This window comes from Aquila chrysaetos, chromosome 9, assembly GCF_900496995.4.
Source record: "Aquila chrysaetos chrysaetos chromosome 9, bAquChr1.4, whole genome shotgun sequence".
Lineage (NCBI taxonomy): Eukaryota > Metazoa > Chordata > Aves > Accipitriformes > Accipitridae > Aquila > Aquila chrysaetos.
The window spans coordinates 23,914,209-23,929,997 of NC_044012.1; the positions used below are offsets into that span (position 1 = coordinate 23,914,209).

At 54.4% G+C, this 15,789-nt stretch overlaps 1 protein-coding gene across 1 annotated transcript; it reads left to right on the top strand.

Annotated features, from left to right (window-relative positions):
- Nucleotides 1-11,572: 11,572 nt before the first annotated feature.
- On the top strand, nt 11,573-13,419 carry LOC115345887 (E3 ubiquitin-protein ligase Topors-like). The gene is made up of 2 exons (XM_030025402.1): nt 11,573-12,205; nt 12,333-13,419. The coding sequence occupies exon 2, from the start codon at nt 12,418-12,420 to the stop codon at nt 13,417-13,419; it is 1,002 nt and encodes a 333-aa protein (XP_029881262.1). The 5' UTR covers nt 11,573-12,205; nt 12,333-12,417.
- The last annotated feature ends 2,370 nt before the right edge of the window (nt 13,420-15,789 follow it).

Here is a 15,789-nt window from a genome sequence, read left to right on the forward strand (position 1 = left end):
AGGCTGAGCGCACCAGGGTTCAGTCCCTTCTGCTGGGGGGCTGTACAGTGAGATGGACAGCAGTGAGGACCAGGGAATGGATAAAGAGTTGACCAGATGGATAACAAGCCATAAATAAGGGAAGATATCCATGAGTTGATCTTTAGCACTGGTTCTGTCAAGAGGAGGATGTCCCACTTCCCTAATCTTAGATGCAGCTGCATAAGAAAGGGCCTTTGCCCTGCAAGAGCTGGGCTGGCTGAGGCTACAACATACACACAAAGACATTGATGTCTCAATCTGGATAATGCCATTATAGAATTATGGGCAATATTTGCAAGATGTGTATCCATTTTGGAAAATCATTTTAGGTGATAAAGAAAATGGTTTAATGAAATCTAAACAAAAATGAGTTTTATTTTAACTGGGATAGGCATTCTTTTAACTTTGAGAAAGCACCTTGTTCTTTAAACAAGTGGCTGCCTTCTAAAAGGAAAGGGAAAGGTACTTAAAAAAGAACAAGCAGAAACAAGCAAGCCAGGCTATTTCTCGAGGGGACTCTTCCCTCTTTTCCCCTTGGCATCCCATAAAAGCTGGAAAAAGCCACATGTGTCCAGCGGTACCTGGGCTCGTGGCACCAATGCTGTATTGTTGGCACTGGTGACTATGGACCTTGATGCTCCTAGCTGCTGAAGTCAGTGTGATCAGGCTGGAGAGCTCATTGGTGAGGGAAGTCGGAACTGGAAAAGGCTTTTCCGTTTTTCCTCTTCCTGCAGGATGTTTTTGTGCTGCTTACCCACTCCCCAAAAGGGGAGATCTCTGCCCTGGCGCTGTTTGTCCTGCTGCTGGCTTTGCTTTATTAGCGATTTACTTTCTTGGAGATAAGTTTGTGTAATACTATATAGGCACCCAGTGCTCCTCTGATTGATTGTTGCTGTTATCGATTGTTGGCAATTAGTTGTACTAGCTCGAGAGAGAGAGCTAGCTAGCTAGATACACAGCCCCCCCCCCCAGCACACACACAGACACTTGCTTTTTGAATCCCGGGCACACTTGCTAGCGGGGACCTTGCGGCACTGGTGGCAATGTGTGGCAGAGCCGTTCAGGGCAGGAAGCCCCCATGGCCGTGTCGCAAGGGAGGCGAGGGACCCCCTTTTGTCTGCCGCCTCGCCCCCCACCGCCGACGGAGGAGGACAGCAGGAGGGCGCTGGGTTTCTTCTGCCTGGGGAAGGAAGGGGCGGCCGAGGGGGATGCGATGCCGTCCCCCAGCGCCTGGAGGGGGGGCGGCCCCTCCCCCGCCCCGGGGCAGCTCCCCAGAGCTTTGTGCGTGACGCCGCTCTCAGTCAGTCACCCGCTGTGAGGGCAGCGCTGTCAGTCAGTCCCGGTGCCCCGGGGCAGACCGGAGGGGGTCCTCCCGTGCCCCCGCCACAGGGGGGTCGCCGCCAGGACAAAGCCGGCCCCAGCCCAGCCCCGGAGCTCTCCCGATGCCCTTCCCGGGCACCAGCGCAGCCTGCCGGGACAAGGGGGACCCGAGGACGGACGGAGTGGCGGGTGGCTCCCGGCGGAGAGCGCTTCCTCCAGAGGAGAACCCTCATCTCCAGGAGCTTCCTTGGAGGACCCTGGGGCCGCTGCGCGGCTGTCACTGCAACTGGCAGTCGGTCGTCGAGGCGAGCTGCCCCGGAGCCGGCCCAGCCCGCAGCGGAGCGGAGCGGCAGGTCTCAGCGCTCGGAGCTCTCCTGAGGCAGGGACACGCCGCGGCAGCGGAGATTCCCGCCGGCAGCCGGCAGTTCTCGCGAGAGCCGCCGCGAGGCCCGGGCGTTGGCAGGGCAACGGGCAACGGCGGGAGGTTTGAAGGCGCTGTAACGGAGAGAGCGCTCCGTCGCCGAGGGGAGTCGCTCCGGAGCCGGCCCGGCCCGCAGCGGAGCGGAGCGGCAGGTCTCGGCCCAGGGGCCGCGGCACCCCCACCCCTTTCCAAAGCGGCCTGCGGAGAGCCGTGGCCAGAGCGGGCAAAGAGAGCCGGGGTGGCAGTTGGCGGGGAAGGGCGGCGTCCCCCCGCCCGCTCCAGAGGAGAGTTCGGCCGGTGGCCATCACCCGCTCAGAAGGCCCTTAGCGACGGTATCCCCCCGCAGAAAGCCACGTCCTCTGCACTCTCCAGAAGGGATGTGGCGACCCAGAGAGAGCTCCCAGAAAGCACGCAGCTGCCCCGGCCTCAGGCGGCAGGGCGTGCCAGAGCCTGGCCCTGGGAAAGGATGGCAGGAGCGGGAACAGCCCTGTGAGGTGGGACCAATCGGACAATCTGCTCAGCCCGCTGGCAGAGCCCCAGGAGGCAGCAGGAAGGTGAAGGCGCACCAGGGACTCTGAGAGAGGCTGCTGGAACCATGCTCTGCCCTCCCCGAGACAGAAACAGCCGCCGGAAAACACCCAAGAGCCAGGGGACTCTGTATCCTCCCGCTGCCAGGCTGAAGGCAGCAGTGGAAAAGGAAAGGAGTGAATGGAGGCAAGGCCAGGCTGGGGGCAGCAGGCAAACCCCCTCCTCACCCACCACGCCTTCCCAGGTGCCTCTTTACAACAGGCATGAGGCTCAGGAGGTGGAAGGCCAGTCAAGGGGGGACGTGGAGGATGGGCCAGCTATGCCAGAGGTGTTGCCAAGGTCAGAAAGGCCTACCCCCGTATCATGACCACCTCCACAAGGAAGAAAAGATGGGTTAGGGTTGTGGGTGACTCCCTTCTGAGGGGAACAGAGGGTCCGAGATGCTGGACAGGGCCTCCTCTTAGGGAAGCCTGCTGCCTCCCTGGGGCCTGGGTTCAGGGCAGCACTGGGAAACTTCCTAGCCTGGGATGGCCCTCGGGCTATTGCCCACTTACTGCTCTTCCACCTGGGTGGTGATGAAGCTGCGACGCATAGTCCAAGGGCAATCAAAAGAGACTTCAGGGCCTTGGGACGGTTGGGAAGGGAATCTGGAGCATGGGTTATTTTTCCCTCTCTCCTTCCAGTTGCAGGCAGCGACACTGGAAGAAAGAGACAGACCCAGTCTATTAATACATGGTTTGTGGCTGGTGTCACTGCCAGAGTTTGGGGTTTTTCAATAATGGGATGGCCAGCATGGCCCCAGGCCTGCTGGTGTCAGATGGGATTCGCCTTTCTCAAAGGGGGAAGGGGGTCTTGCCTCATGAGCTAGCTGGGCTCATTGGCAGAGCTTTAATCTACACTCGAAGGGGGAGGGGAATAGTATCAGGCTCGCCCGTGACAAGCTGTGGGATGACACGCCAAGGTTAGAGGGACAGGATGCTAGCGAGGGCCCTCAGCCTGTTGCTCAAAAAGATGTGCAGGGCACACTGGAACACACTTGTGAAGTCTTACAGAGATGAGCCAGGGGCTCCTGAGGTAATGGGAGCCAAGAGGGAAACAACAGAGGAATCATAGAATCATAGAATGGTTTGGGTTGGAAGGGACCTTTAAAGGTTATCTCGTCCAACACCCCCCCCCCTGCAATCAGCAGGGACATCTTCAACTAGATCAGGTTGCTCAGAGCCCCATCCAACCTGACCTTGAACGTTTCCAGGGATGGGAAATCCACCACCTCTCTGGGCAGCCTGTGCCAGTGTTTCATCACCCTCATTGTAAGAAGTGTCTTCCCTATATCTAGTCTAAATCTACCCTCTTTTAGTGTAAAACCGTTCCCTCTTGTCCTATTGCTACAGGCACTGCTGAAAAGTCTGTCCCCATCTTTCACATAAGCCCCCTTTAAAGTACTGAAAGGCTGCAGTAAGGTCTCCCTGGAGCCGCCTTTTCTCCAGGCTAAACAACCCCAACTCTCTCAGCCTTTCCTCACAGGAGAGGTACTCCTCCCTCTGATCATTTTTGTGGCCCTCCTCTGGACCCACTCCACCAGGACCATGTCTTTCTTTTGCTGGGGACTCCAAAGCTGGATGCAGTATGCCAGGTGGGGGTCTCACCAGAGCAGAGTAGAGGGGCTGAATCCCCTCCCTCGACCTGCCAGCCATGCTTCTTTTGATGTGGCCCAGGATATGGCTGGCTTTCTGGATTGCAATGGCACATTGTCAGCTCATGTCCAGCTCTTCATCCACCAAGTCGTGCATGGGGGCTGCTCTCAATCACTTCAAACCCCAGCCTGTACTGATACTGGGCGTTGCCCCAACCTAGGTGCAGTACTGTGCCCTTGGCCTTGTTGAACTTCACAAGGTTCACATAGGCCCACTTCTGCAGCCTGTCCAGAGTCTTGGGTGGATCCTGGAGGGCAGAGCTTCCTTGAAAGGAGAAAAATCATGTTGGGTAGCTGCCTCGGAGGAATCTGTGGCTGTGACCTGAGATCTTTGGTACTTAAAGCAGAGGTCAAAAGACTCTGGCAGATGTCTGGGAGGGGTCTTGAGTGGATCCCGGAGAAGAGAGTTTCCTCCAAAGGAGAAAAAACATCTTGGGTAACTTCCTTGGAGGAGTCTGGGGCTGGTAAGCCAAGCACGCTGAAGCCGAGCCAAGCTGAATGGAGCCGAGCCAACCGAGTGGAGCCAAGCCCAGCGAAGCCGAGCAGAGTAGAGCCGAGCCGAGCCGAGTGGAGACAAGCATGCCAAGCCAAGCTTAGCTGAGTGAAGCCGATCCCAGTGAAGCTGAGCCGAGCCAAACGGAGCCAAGCCGATCTGAGCAGAGGCAGTCAGGCACAGCAGCATGGGTGGGCAGAGCAGGCGGTGCGGCTCCTCCAGCAGCAGGTGATGGTGGGCAGGAACCGGCCCGTCTGCACCGCGCACCGGGTGCTGCAGCTCCTCGTCCAGTGCCGCTCCGGTGGGGGAGCGTGGGCTCAGAGACCTCCTGCCCACGGCAGGGGCAGGTGGGCGGGCAGATGGAGAGGGACACTGCCAGGGGCCGGGGAGCGACCCGGGGGGGGCCCTGCGTCTCTGGCAGCAATTGCCCCTGGTGACAAGGACACCGATGCAAAGAGACTGAGACAGTTCTCGTGACGCCAGCGCTCTCCAGAGGTGCCAAGGGCCAGCCAGGACTAAGGCTGTGCCAACCCTCGGCTACACCCACGGCAGACTTTGCCTCGGGCTCAGTGCTGCTGGTCAGCCTGTCCCTGCCGCTGGACTTCAAGTTCCTCTTGCTCACAAAACCTGATCACTGGAACATCAGGCAAGTGTCTAGTATCCATGTCAGACCACCATCTCAGCAAGGGCCTGCACTCCTCTGGTCCTTACTTCCATCTTCAAAGCCGATGAAAGAGAGAAAGGAGCAGATAGAGAAGCTTACACTCTCCTTGGCTTCTTTTATACTGGGAAGAAGTGAAGGAAACAGAAGAACCTCGTAAGCTCTTCCTTCTACAAGAAGGAGAGTAAGTACAGTGGAATGGCCCAAGTAGCTTTTTCTGCAGTATTTGAGAGATTTTCATCTTTGCATCCATCTCTGGGGCAGAAGGCACTGAAAGGCCGTGGTCGCCCTGAGGAGCCTCACCCCATGCTTGGCTGCCCTTGCTGGAGCAGACATGGTCCCCAAAACTCTTGACACCAACGTTTGGGTCTGCTCACTGGGAAGCAAGGTCTGCCAAGGTGGCAGGCAGATGTGGGCAGCAGCTCAGCCCCAATGCCAGGAGCTCCCCAGGCATCTGGTCCGCAGGAGGGGATGGAGGGGAGTGGCAGCGAGGGCCTGGCATAAGAGGGAAAGCCAAAAAGAAATAAAAAGGAGGAGGAGAGAAAACACTCTAGGGGATCGAAAAATGAAAAGATGCAGGAAGGCCCAGCAGGTCAAGAAGCCCAGGTGTGTACCAGGCTCTGCTGCCCATCTTTCCCAACTCTCAGCACTGCTCTAAGTCAGTCCAACCCGCTGGCAAGGGATGGCGAGGGATGGTGCTGCACAGGGTTTGGAAATAACTCTGTGGCTGCTCCCCAGGGGCTCCCCATCGAGCCCTGCTGTGTGGCACCAGGGCCCTGTGTATCTCTGCACGTGCACAGGTCTCTAAAGGCATTACCCATGGGGATAAAACACCAGAGCCGTCCCCTAGTTAATGCCAGCCATAGCTCTCTCTTCTGGGCTATAAAAAATTCCTCGTAAACAGTGTTCCCCAAAGAAAGGGGAACCGAATCCTGCCTCTTCCTGCCTTTGTGGATTTATCAGAGCTTTCTGGCTCTGTTGTTGTAGGTGCCATTTTTCTGTTACTGCTGGACACCCGTGACTCCTGGGCCCACTCCCTGCCACAGTTGATGTCCACAATAAAATGATCTTTTCTCCCTTCCGAGTGTGTCTGCCATAGGCTATTCTGGAGTGGAGAGCTGTTGTTTGGTGATGAATTCTAGGGGAGGAGTTTGGGATCATGCCTTGTCCCAGCATCCTTTCCAGCGGGCATCAGGGCTGAGTTCAGGTGCTTTAGGAGTGAAACCACAGCACAGTTACACAGGAGGGTGGGGGTTTGAAGGGAGCTGTGGAGGTCATCCAACCCCTCTGCTCAAGCAGGCTCACTTAGCCATCCTCCTTGCACACTAATTGTCAGGCAGTTTCTTCAGACCTCCCCCAGCTCATGGCAATGGTAGGTAGGTAACTGTTTTGCTCACAAGTTGTCATGGGTTAACCCTGGCCAGTGGCTGAGCACCACACAGCCACTCGCTCCCTCCCCCCCCAGAGTGATGGGGGGGAGAATCAGAAGGGTAAAAGGGAGAAAACTCAAGGTTTCAGGTAAAGGCAGTTTTACAATTAAAAAACAAATTGTAAGAAAACCCCAAAGAACAAGAAAGAGAGAGGAAAATAAAGCCCATGAAAAACAAGTGAAGCAAAGGAAAGCACTTGCTCACCACCAACCAACCGATGTCCAGCTAGTCCCCGAGCAAGGGCAGCCCCCGTCAACCTCCACCCCCCCGGTTTTATTGCTGAGCACAACAGCATCTTATGGTGTGGGATATGCCTTTGGTCAGTTGGGGTCAGATGTCCCTGCTGTGTTGCCTCCCAGAGCCTTGTGCACCCCCAGCCTGCTCGCTGGCAGGGCAGTCAGAGGAGCAGAAAAGCCCTTGATGCTGTGCAGGCACTGCTTAGCAATAACTAACACATCCCTGGATTAGCAACACTGTTCTCAGCGCAAATGCAAAACATAGCCCCATGCAAGCTGCTAGGAAGAAATTTAACTCTATCCCAGCCAAAACCAGTACACTGGGGCAGCAGTTACCAGTTGCGAGTCAGGAATGACAGAACTTGTCAGTTAGAAACCTCAGGAACTGCGTGGTGAATGAGAGAAATCACCTGTTAGACTGCTCTGTACAAAGGGGATCGAGCCCTTGTTTGCCATGGTTGGGTGTTTTCTTTCCTAATGAGCTCATAAAATTCAGTTGACTTTACAGAGTATATTGTCCTGTAAATGGGAGAGATCTGGCTTGGATGGGCGGAGGAGAGGTGCTTTCTCATGTGACATGATGCAGTAAATCTGGGATGCATGCTGAGCAATGCAGAAAGCACAAAACACGGAGCTGGTGTAAAAAGATGGAGTTAAGGAACAAAGACGGAGTTCTGGGGAAACTCTGTCTCTGGACTCTCACCAAGGTTCATCCTCTTTCTCCCTGTCCCCTAACAAGAGGTAGCCTTCCCATTTTGGAAAGAGGTAGGATGCACTTGTCATCCTCATCCCAGTGGCCCAGGGAGGGCTGCGGATAGAGGGAGGGACTGGCTGTGGATGCCCCAGGCACAAGGAAAGCCAGACACTCCCCTGAGTGAGGCACAGTGGCTTAGGGACCTCCTTCCTAAGCAGATGGCAACACTGCATTCATGCTGATTGGAAACCCCAGCCACCAGTGCTTCCCCACAAAACCGCTGGTCAAAAAGTGAAGATCAGCACTGTTGAGTACTGGAAGGCAGGACTGCACACAGGACAAGGAAACGCAAACAGTTGTGATGCCCAGTTCCCCACTGCCACAAGAACTCATCATACAGTCACATCTCGGACTGATTTTGCTCCCTCTTCAAAATCTCCTGGCCTTCATGGGCTATGCCAGTGCTTTGGGTTGCTCTAGGTTCTGCCAATCCTTCTGGGGCATGACAGTGCTAGCAAGAGCAGCCTTCAGACATCCCAGGCTCTGGAGACCTGGGGGAAAGCCTGGAGCAAAGGAGAAGTACCCTTAGTGCAGAGGATCCAGTTAGATGATCAGGTGTCAGAGGAAGAGATGAGAGAACACTTAAGCAAAGTGCAGATGCACAAGCCCCTGCTGGTCCCCAATGGGGTGCATCCTCAAGTGCCGAGGGAGCTGGCAGATGGGCTTGCGAGGACCCTCCAAAAGGCAGATGTGCCTGAGGACTGGAAGAAGGCAAACAGCACATGGGCTGATGAGCAGTGCACTGGATGGAAAACCATCCAGCAGCCGGGCCCAGAGGGTGGCTGGTGGTTAGGGTGGCTGTGGCTGTGCCTCCTCCTGCCAGCCGATCGCTTGTGCGTTTGGAGTTCCTCCTCCTGCCCCCCTGCCTGAATGATACATTGTAAGGAAAACTGGAAAGGTCCTTTTTCAAATACATTAGGCATGTACTTAATCAAGAGAGAGACTTATCTAAAGGTGAAAGAAGTATCTTGAGTAACTTAGGGGAGTCTGGTGCTGCTACCTGGGATCTCTGGTCCCAAAGGCAGAGTTCAAAAGACTCTGGGAGATGCCTAGGAGGAGTCTCGGGTGGTTCCCGGAGGAGAGTTTCATCCAAAGGAGAAAAATCATCTTGGGTAGTTTCCTAGGAGGAGTCTGGGGCTGCTACCTGGGATCTTAGGTACATAAAGCAGATGTCAAAATACTCTGGGAGATGCCTGGAGTCTTGGGTGGATGCTGGAGGAGATAGCTTCCTCCAAAAGAGAAAAATCATCCTGGGTATCTTTCTTGTAGGAGTCTGAGGCTGCTACCTGAGAGCTTAGGTACCTGAGGCAGATGCCAAAAGACTCCGGGAGATGCCTGGGAGAAGTCACAGGTGGATCCTGGAGGAGAGAGAGGTTTATGTAAAGGTAAAAAAAAAAAAATACCTTGAGTAACTTACTTGTAGGAGTCTGCAGCTGCTACCTGAGATCTTAGGTACCTAAAGTACAGGTAAGGAGAGGAAGGTTCTGACTTCTGTATGCTTCAAGAGAGTTTATTTGGAAACGCACAAATCTTTTTATCCGTGAAAACTTTCGTTATTCAATAACTGGTTTCGCTGGAGTGCTAGACAGTTGAAAGGGAAGGGAATTAAAATGGTGGGGGTTTGACAATTGCCAATGTGTGTCTCTGAGGACAGTTATCTGATGGCTGGGTCTGTTAGCAGGAAGGGCTGTTGCTGCTGTGGGGGGATTTTACAGTGTTTCAGAGTGCAGACTCTTTGCCAACTGTTTTAATATTCAGGCTTGCTTTGAGCTTCTGTCCTGTCTTGGTCCCTGCCTGTGCTGTAAGAACAAGCACAAATGGAAGCCGGAAACTGCATATCGGCCTTCTGTAGTTCTGCAGACCTGCTATGGAAAGGCCAGATGTCTCAGTATTTCCAAAGCAAGGCCAGTTATTGCACGAGACGTTAGAATGGCAAGTAATGCGATCAGCCAGGGAAGCCCATTGCTATTTCTGCAATTGGACCGTGTCACAGTGAGGGTCTTCCCAACTTCAGGGCTGGACTGAACAGTTGCAGAATGGATTGCTGAGGGCACTATGAAAACTCCTAGGGAAATGACATCAGAAATTGGCAGCAATTAATCTGGAACACTGAATCCAAGCATAGTATTTATCTGAAAAATAATGAATCAAATCCTACAGGTCTAACTGGGGCTACTATGAATAAATTAGATCAGTTTATTTTTGTATGACTCATTAATCATATTACAGGCATCACTGTGTTTATCTGAAAGTATTTTAATTTAATCAAAATGCAGTTAAAACTCATTGAAACAAATTTGGCCTCGACTGTCCTGCCCCACACACAGACCAATCTTTTCCAGTGTGTTGTGAGGAATGGGACACCAAAGTAGATCTTTCTATAGAGACCTGACTATAGATTTATGCACTGCTTGATTTTGAGCATGCACTTGCCAACACTTTGCTTTTTATCCCGACTGCCAGAGAAAAGAGGACAATATGCTATGCTCTGAGGCTTTGTCACAGTGTTCATAGCTTGTACAGGCCATCTGCTGTGGACTAATTGTAAGAGACTGAATTGTTATCTTGAACCGTTTGCCTCAAAGATTGTTAGGTGTGAGGGACTGGACTGTCATCTCAAGGAACTGTGAACTGTTTATCTCGAGCCCTTTGTCTCCGAGATGGCCTGTTTAAGCAGGACACTCCTCTGTCCATAAGGACGATTACCAGGCCATTGAGGCATCCAGGGGAGGAAACGGGGCTGGAGCTGATAAGATACTGGTTTCTGGTGCTGATCATGCGAAGGATGTGTGATAGACGAAACCTGCAGCGTGTGACATCATCGAAATATGCCCTATAAAAACCCGTAGAGGCAAGCCGTGGGGCTTTTTTTTTCACCACCGAAGAATTGAAGATTGAGGACCAACGGGACGCCGCTGGATCCGTGGTGGTGACCATCCTTGCAACTCCCACCACCGACTGCTTGCCTGAGGACCAACGGGACGCCGCTGGATCCGTGGTGGTGACTATCCTAGCAATCCTGTCCCGACTGCTTGCTTAATTTCTACCTTTTCTTCCATTCTATCCTATCGCCATTATTTTCCACTTTTGATACTTTTGATAATAAAAGCTCTTCTGGGTATACGGCATTTGACCTTGTTTGTGTCTTAATCTCACTCTTGGGCTCATATCGAAACCTTCCCCGACATTGGATCGGGACACTAATGTAGCTGCTGCAGTACGTTGCTTTCCTAGCACGTGTGTAACCTGACCGCTGGAGAGTGCGAGTCCTCTGGATTCATCAGGAATTCACTTGCATGTGTAGCTACTTTGTCCACATAAAGCTGTATCTAAACATTACTAATTCCTAGGTCACAGAGACCCGAGAAGCATTGTAGTTTGCAGGGACGTGGGTAGCTTCTAGTCCAAACTTCTACTTGGAGTGGGGTCACGAATGAATTCAGACCCTGGTGCTCAGAGCTTTATCCAGCCAGACTTTGAAAACCTCCAAGGACAGAGATCCCACAGCCTCTCTGACTTCTCCTACAGGGCTTAATTCTTCTCATTTTTTTCCCTTCTAACCATGCTGAACCTCTCTAGTTTCAGCTGACGTCTCTGTCTCTTGCCCTTCAGCCCGGCACCACTGGGAAGAGCCTGTCCCCATCCCCTTGATCCCAACCCCATAGGCACGGGGGGGTGCTGTGAGGTGCCCCAAACCCTTCACTGCTCCATGCTGAATCAGACCCTCCTCTCAGGGTGCGTACTTCAGTCCCGCAGTCCCTCCTTGCCTCCCCTGAGCCCCTCTGGTTTGTCAATGTATCTCCTGTCTGGGACCCCAAACAGGATGTAGTGCCCAGATGAGGCTGGATGGGTGCTGAGCAGGGGGGGGATCACCCTTGTGCCTTCTGGCTAGGGGAAAAAGAGAAGAGAAAGCCCCTGAGAGCGAGCCCAGTGCTGCCTGTGACCCCTGTGGGAGGAAGCAGGGGAGCCCGGAGGGGTGGCCAGCAGTGCTGGGCTGTGGGGAGGGTCTGTGGGACTTTGTCCTGCAGCCTCCCAGGGAGGCATGAGGTGTTATCCACTGAACCCTCTTGCCGTATGCGCCTGGAGACGTCTGCCCTGGCCAGAGCGACCTGACGGGGCCCTGGGAAGACACGGCCGAGGCCTCCGTGACTGGCGCGAAGCACCAATGCCGAGCACAAGATGAGAGATGGGGGGATGGAGTGAGCAGTGGCGTCGCGGTAACCCCAGATGTGGGGTGAGCACCACGGGTGAGGATGGCCTGTCGTGACATCCCCCAGGTGGACGGCGATGTCCCTGAGTGATGGGTTCTGATGTGACCGAGGGACGGACTATGACGTCCCCGAGCGATGGATTCTGATGTGACCGAGGGACGGACTATGACGTCCCCGAGCGATGGATTGTGACCACGCGTCCCTCGCTGCTTATTTTCGGGCGCCGAGTCTCAGCCAGCCGGCTCGTGCCTGCACTCCAGCTGAGCGAGGTCGCGAGGTTTGGAGCATCGAGCGAGGCCTTTGGTGCTGGTGTTGGGCTTGGGCAGTTGCTTTTTGCAGCTCTCCGTGTCCAACCTCAGAGCCATCCGAGGATTTTCCCCAGCCCTGCCAGGTTCAGGCAGCCGGGGCACCAAGGAGGTGCGCTCGCAGCAGCAGAGGTGAGCTGGCAGGGGAAACCTCAGCCTGGGGCGGGGGGCTGGGAGGGTTTCCTTCTTGAGGGACCTGGGTATTGCTTCCAGCCCTCCCCGGGCCAGCCAATGACCCTGGCCTCTCTTCCTTTTCTAGCGTGACACCCGCTGCTGCAGCGCCGGTGACAGGGAGCAGCTCAACATCCCCAGCTCCCCCCAGTCCACCGCAGCACGTGGAGAGCATGGCCACGGAGCTGGAGAACCGCTGTCCAATATGCCTGGACAGCTGGGAGGAGGCCAGCTACGTGATGCCATGCCTCCACCCGTTCTGCTACCCATGCATCCTGCGGTGGGCTGAGAGCAAGCCCGAGTGCCCCCTCTGCAAGAGGAAGGTCACCTCCATCTTGCACTCGGTGCAGGCGGACAACAACTTCAAGGAGCACGTTCTCACACCATCTGCAGTACCATCAGTTGTCATCCACGTGACAGGAGGTGCTCCTGGCCGTCCAGCTGCAGCATCCCAGCCATCAGTGCTCATCACTGCACAGCCGCTGCCCAGGGCTCCTGTGGGCGGCCTCCATCCCCACGTCTGGGCGTTCCTCTTCCGAGAGGACCCAGCTCTGCTCCGGCCCGTGATGCTCTGGCTGCGACAGGAGCTGTGGCTGTTCTTCGAAGGTGGCCGCTGGGAAACAGCAGCAGTGCAGAGGCTCGTCCTGTCCAGCCTGCACCTCTTCGGCCTGGACGAGGAAACCCTGTTCCAGCTGCTGCGGGGGGCCCTGGGCAGGTACACAAGGACCTTCGTGCGCCAGCTGATCGACACCATCGTGGAGCGGTGCGGCGGGGAGGCACGACACCGTATGGGCCTGGAGGATGCCCGTGCTGCTGAGGAGTGGGAGGGCAGCTCTGCGGCTGCCCCCAGCCCCGCTGCCTCCCAAAGGGGGCCTCCTGCCCCCAGCCCAGCCCTCTCCAGCAGCCCTGACACATCTGAGGCAGAAGAGCTCCCCAGCACCTCGTCGGCTGCCCTTCGTGGGGGTCCTGGCAGCCCTCCGTCTGCCCCTGTTCCCACCCACAGGGAGCAAGGAGAGCCACAGGAGGACCCAGGGGAGGCTGTGCCCGGGCCCTCCACTCCCAGCTGGGGCAGCGAACACTCCCCTGGGGGACCCCGGAGAGCCCCAAAGAGGAGGGCTGGCAGCCCTCAGGCCACGTCACCTCCGGACAAGAGGCCACCCCACCGGCAGCGGTAGGAGGGTGCCCCAGGAGCTGGCGAAACCAGGGATAGGCCAGCAGCTGGGGCACCCACCAGCCCCCAAAGGGACCGCGAGATGGTCATTAGTAGCTCTAATGATCAAATAATACAATAAATGTATGAAAACTACAGAAATAGTCTGGGTATTTCTAACAATGTCGTTGGCATCACCATCCCCACCCGTGTTGGTTTCTCATGTGGCCAGAAATAGCTACCAAGAGGACTTGGTCCATACTTTCCCCAGGGGCAGAAGCGAGGATGACTGTCCTGGAGTTCCTCAGATCATCCTCTTGCCTTTTTTAAAGATGGGGTCTTTGGTGCCTCCCCCAAGCTCCACAACCTTTCGAAGACGACAGAGAGCGGCCTCACAGTGACAACAGCCAGCTCACTCAACACCCTCAGACAAATCCCATCAGGGTCGATGGACTTGTATGGGACAAGATTTCTTAGGAGACCCCTGAGTTGAACGTCCTCTTGATACCGGAATTCCTCTGCTCCTTGAGCCCTGTCTCTAGCTTAAAATGGCTGGGAACAGTGTCAGTGAAGACTGAGATGAAGGCGGCACTGAGTACCTCGGCTTTGCCTGCATTTACTGTTGCTGTATCACTCAACCTGCTTGGCAAGCAGGCGCATACTTTCCTTGCCTGATTTACTATTTACGTAGCAGACTTGCTGCTACATTCAGGAATATACGTGCCCACACCCATGGCTTAGTGGGCAATGGGGCTGGCAAGGAATATGAGAAGCAACATATCTAACGTATGTTGATATTTTTCTTTCCTAAGAGGTAAATGAGCGGCCCATGTTCCATCGCTACTTACCCATACTATAGGGCCCATTGAGAGGGTTAGTTTGGATCCCAACACCCGTCCAAGTGTCATTTATGCTAGTAATTTGATTCTTCCACAGGCATCCCTGTTGTAGAGCTTTAGCTACAGGACCTAATCGCTGAACCCCGTAATCGTCAGCAGAGCAATTGAATATCAGAGTGCAATTCCATTCAGGGTGTTGGGTGGTTTTTTTTCTTTTTTAGGGGTCCCCACGTTATACACCAGTTATTACCCCTCATGTGATTCCATTTACTCTCTTCGTGTTTGGACCATAATGGTTTAAGATGCAATCCCCATGGATACAAATAGCAATTCCTGGTCATATTTTGTTCTATTGCCTTTGCCAGGAGAAAATTCTTGTTTCCTCCAACAGAATTGAGGACGTGAGTAACGTCTCCTGGACAGGTCTCTCTGCACCAATTATCGACAGTGTGTGAATTATTGTGTGTAAGGTTTTGAAACATGGGGGACCACTTCCCTAATCCCAAGACTAACGAAAAAAATATCATTATTTATTAATTAATATTAATATCCCCCAATTTAAAGGACTGTTGGCCGACTCAGATGGAGGGAGACAAGCGGTTACGCTGCTAACATTCTGGATTCGCTCAAAGGACTGGATAAGCTGTAAAACCAAATTCTCTTGACCTAGAGCTAGTACCAAATAGGATATTATAATAAGCAGGTTCTTCATTCTCTCAAAGTTCAACGGTCTCTGATTAGTCAAAATTTGCAAATTAAAGAAATGGGAGGTATGCAACCCCTCGTTCCCTTGATTTCCTTCCTCTGCTTTTATTTGATAGTCAAAATGTAGAAACCAAACCAACAAAATCAGTCACGGTTCTATACAGAACTGGCAGGAGTGGCTGAGACACCAGGAGATCATGCTGCCACCCAGAGGGACCTCGACAGGCTGGAGAAATGGGCTGATGGGAACCTCCTGAAGTTCAACCAAGGGACACGCAAAATCCTGCCCCTGGGGAGGAACAGCCCCAGGCGCCAGGACACACTGGGGCTGCCCAGCTGGAAAGCAGCTCTTCAGAAAAGGTCCTGGTGGACACCGCATTGACGTTGAGCCAGCAAAGGTGGCCAGCAGTGTCCTGGGCTGCATGAGGAGGAGCACTGCCAGCAGGTCAAGGGAGGAGATCGGCACTGGTGAGGCCACCGCTGGAGTGCTGTGTCCAGTGCTGGGCTCCCCAGCACAAGAGAGACAGGGACAGACTGGAGAGGGTCCAGCAAAGGGCCACCAAGATGGGGAAGGGACTGGAGCATCTCTCCAATGAGGAGGGGCTGAGAGAGATGGGACTGTTCAGCCTGGAGCAGAGAAGGCTGGGGGGAATTTCCTCCAGATATATCAATATCTGAAGAGAGAGTACAAAGAAGATGGAGCCTGGCTCTTTTCAGGGGTGCTCAGGGTCTATCTGGCTCAGGGTGGCCCTCCTTCAGCAGGGGCTTGCACCAGATGAGCTCTGGAGGTCCCTGGCAACCCCAACCACTCTGTGAGTGTGTGATGCTGGCACAACAACAGCAGGGACTGC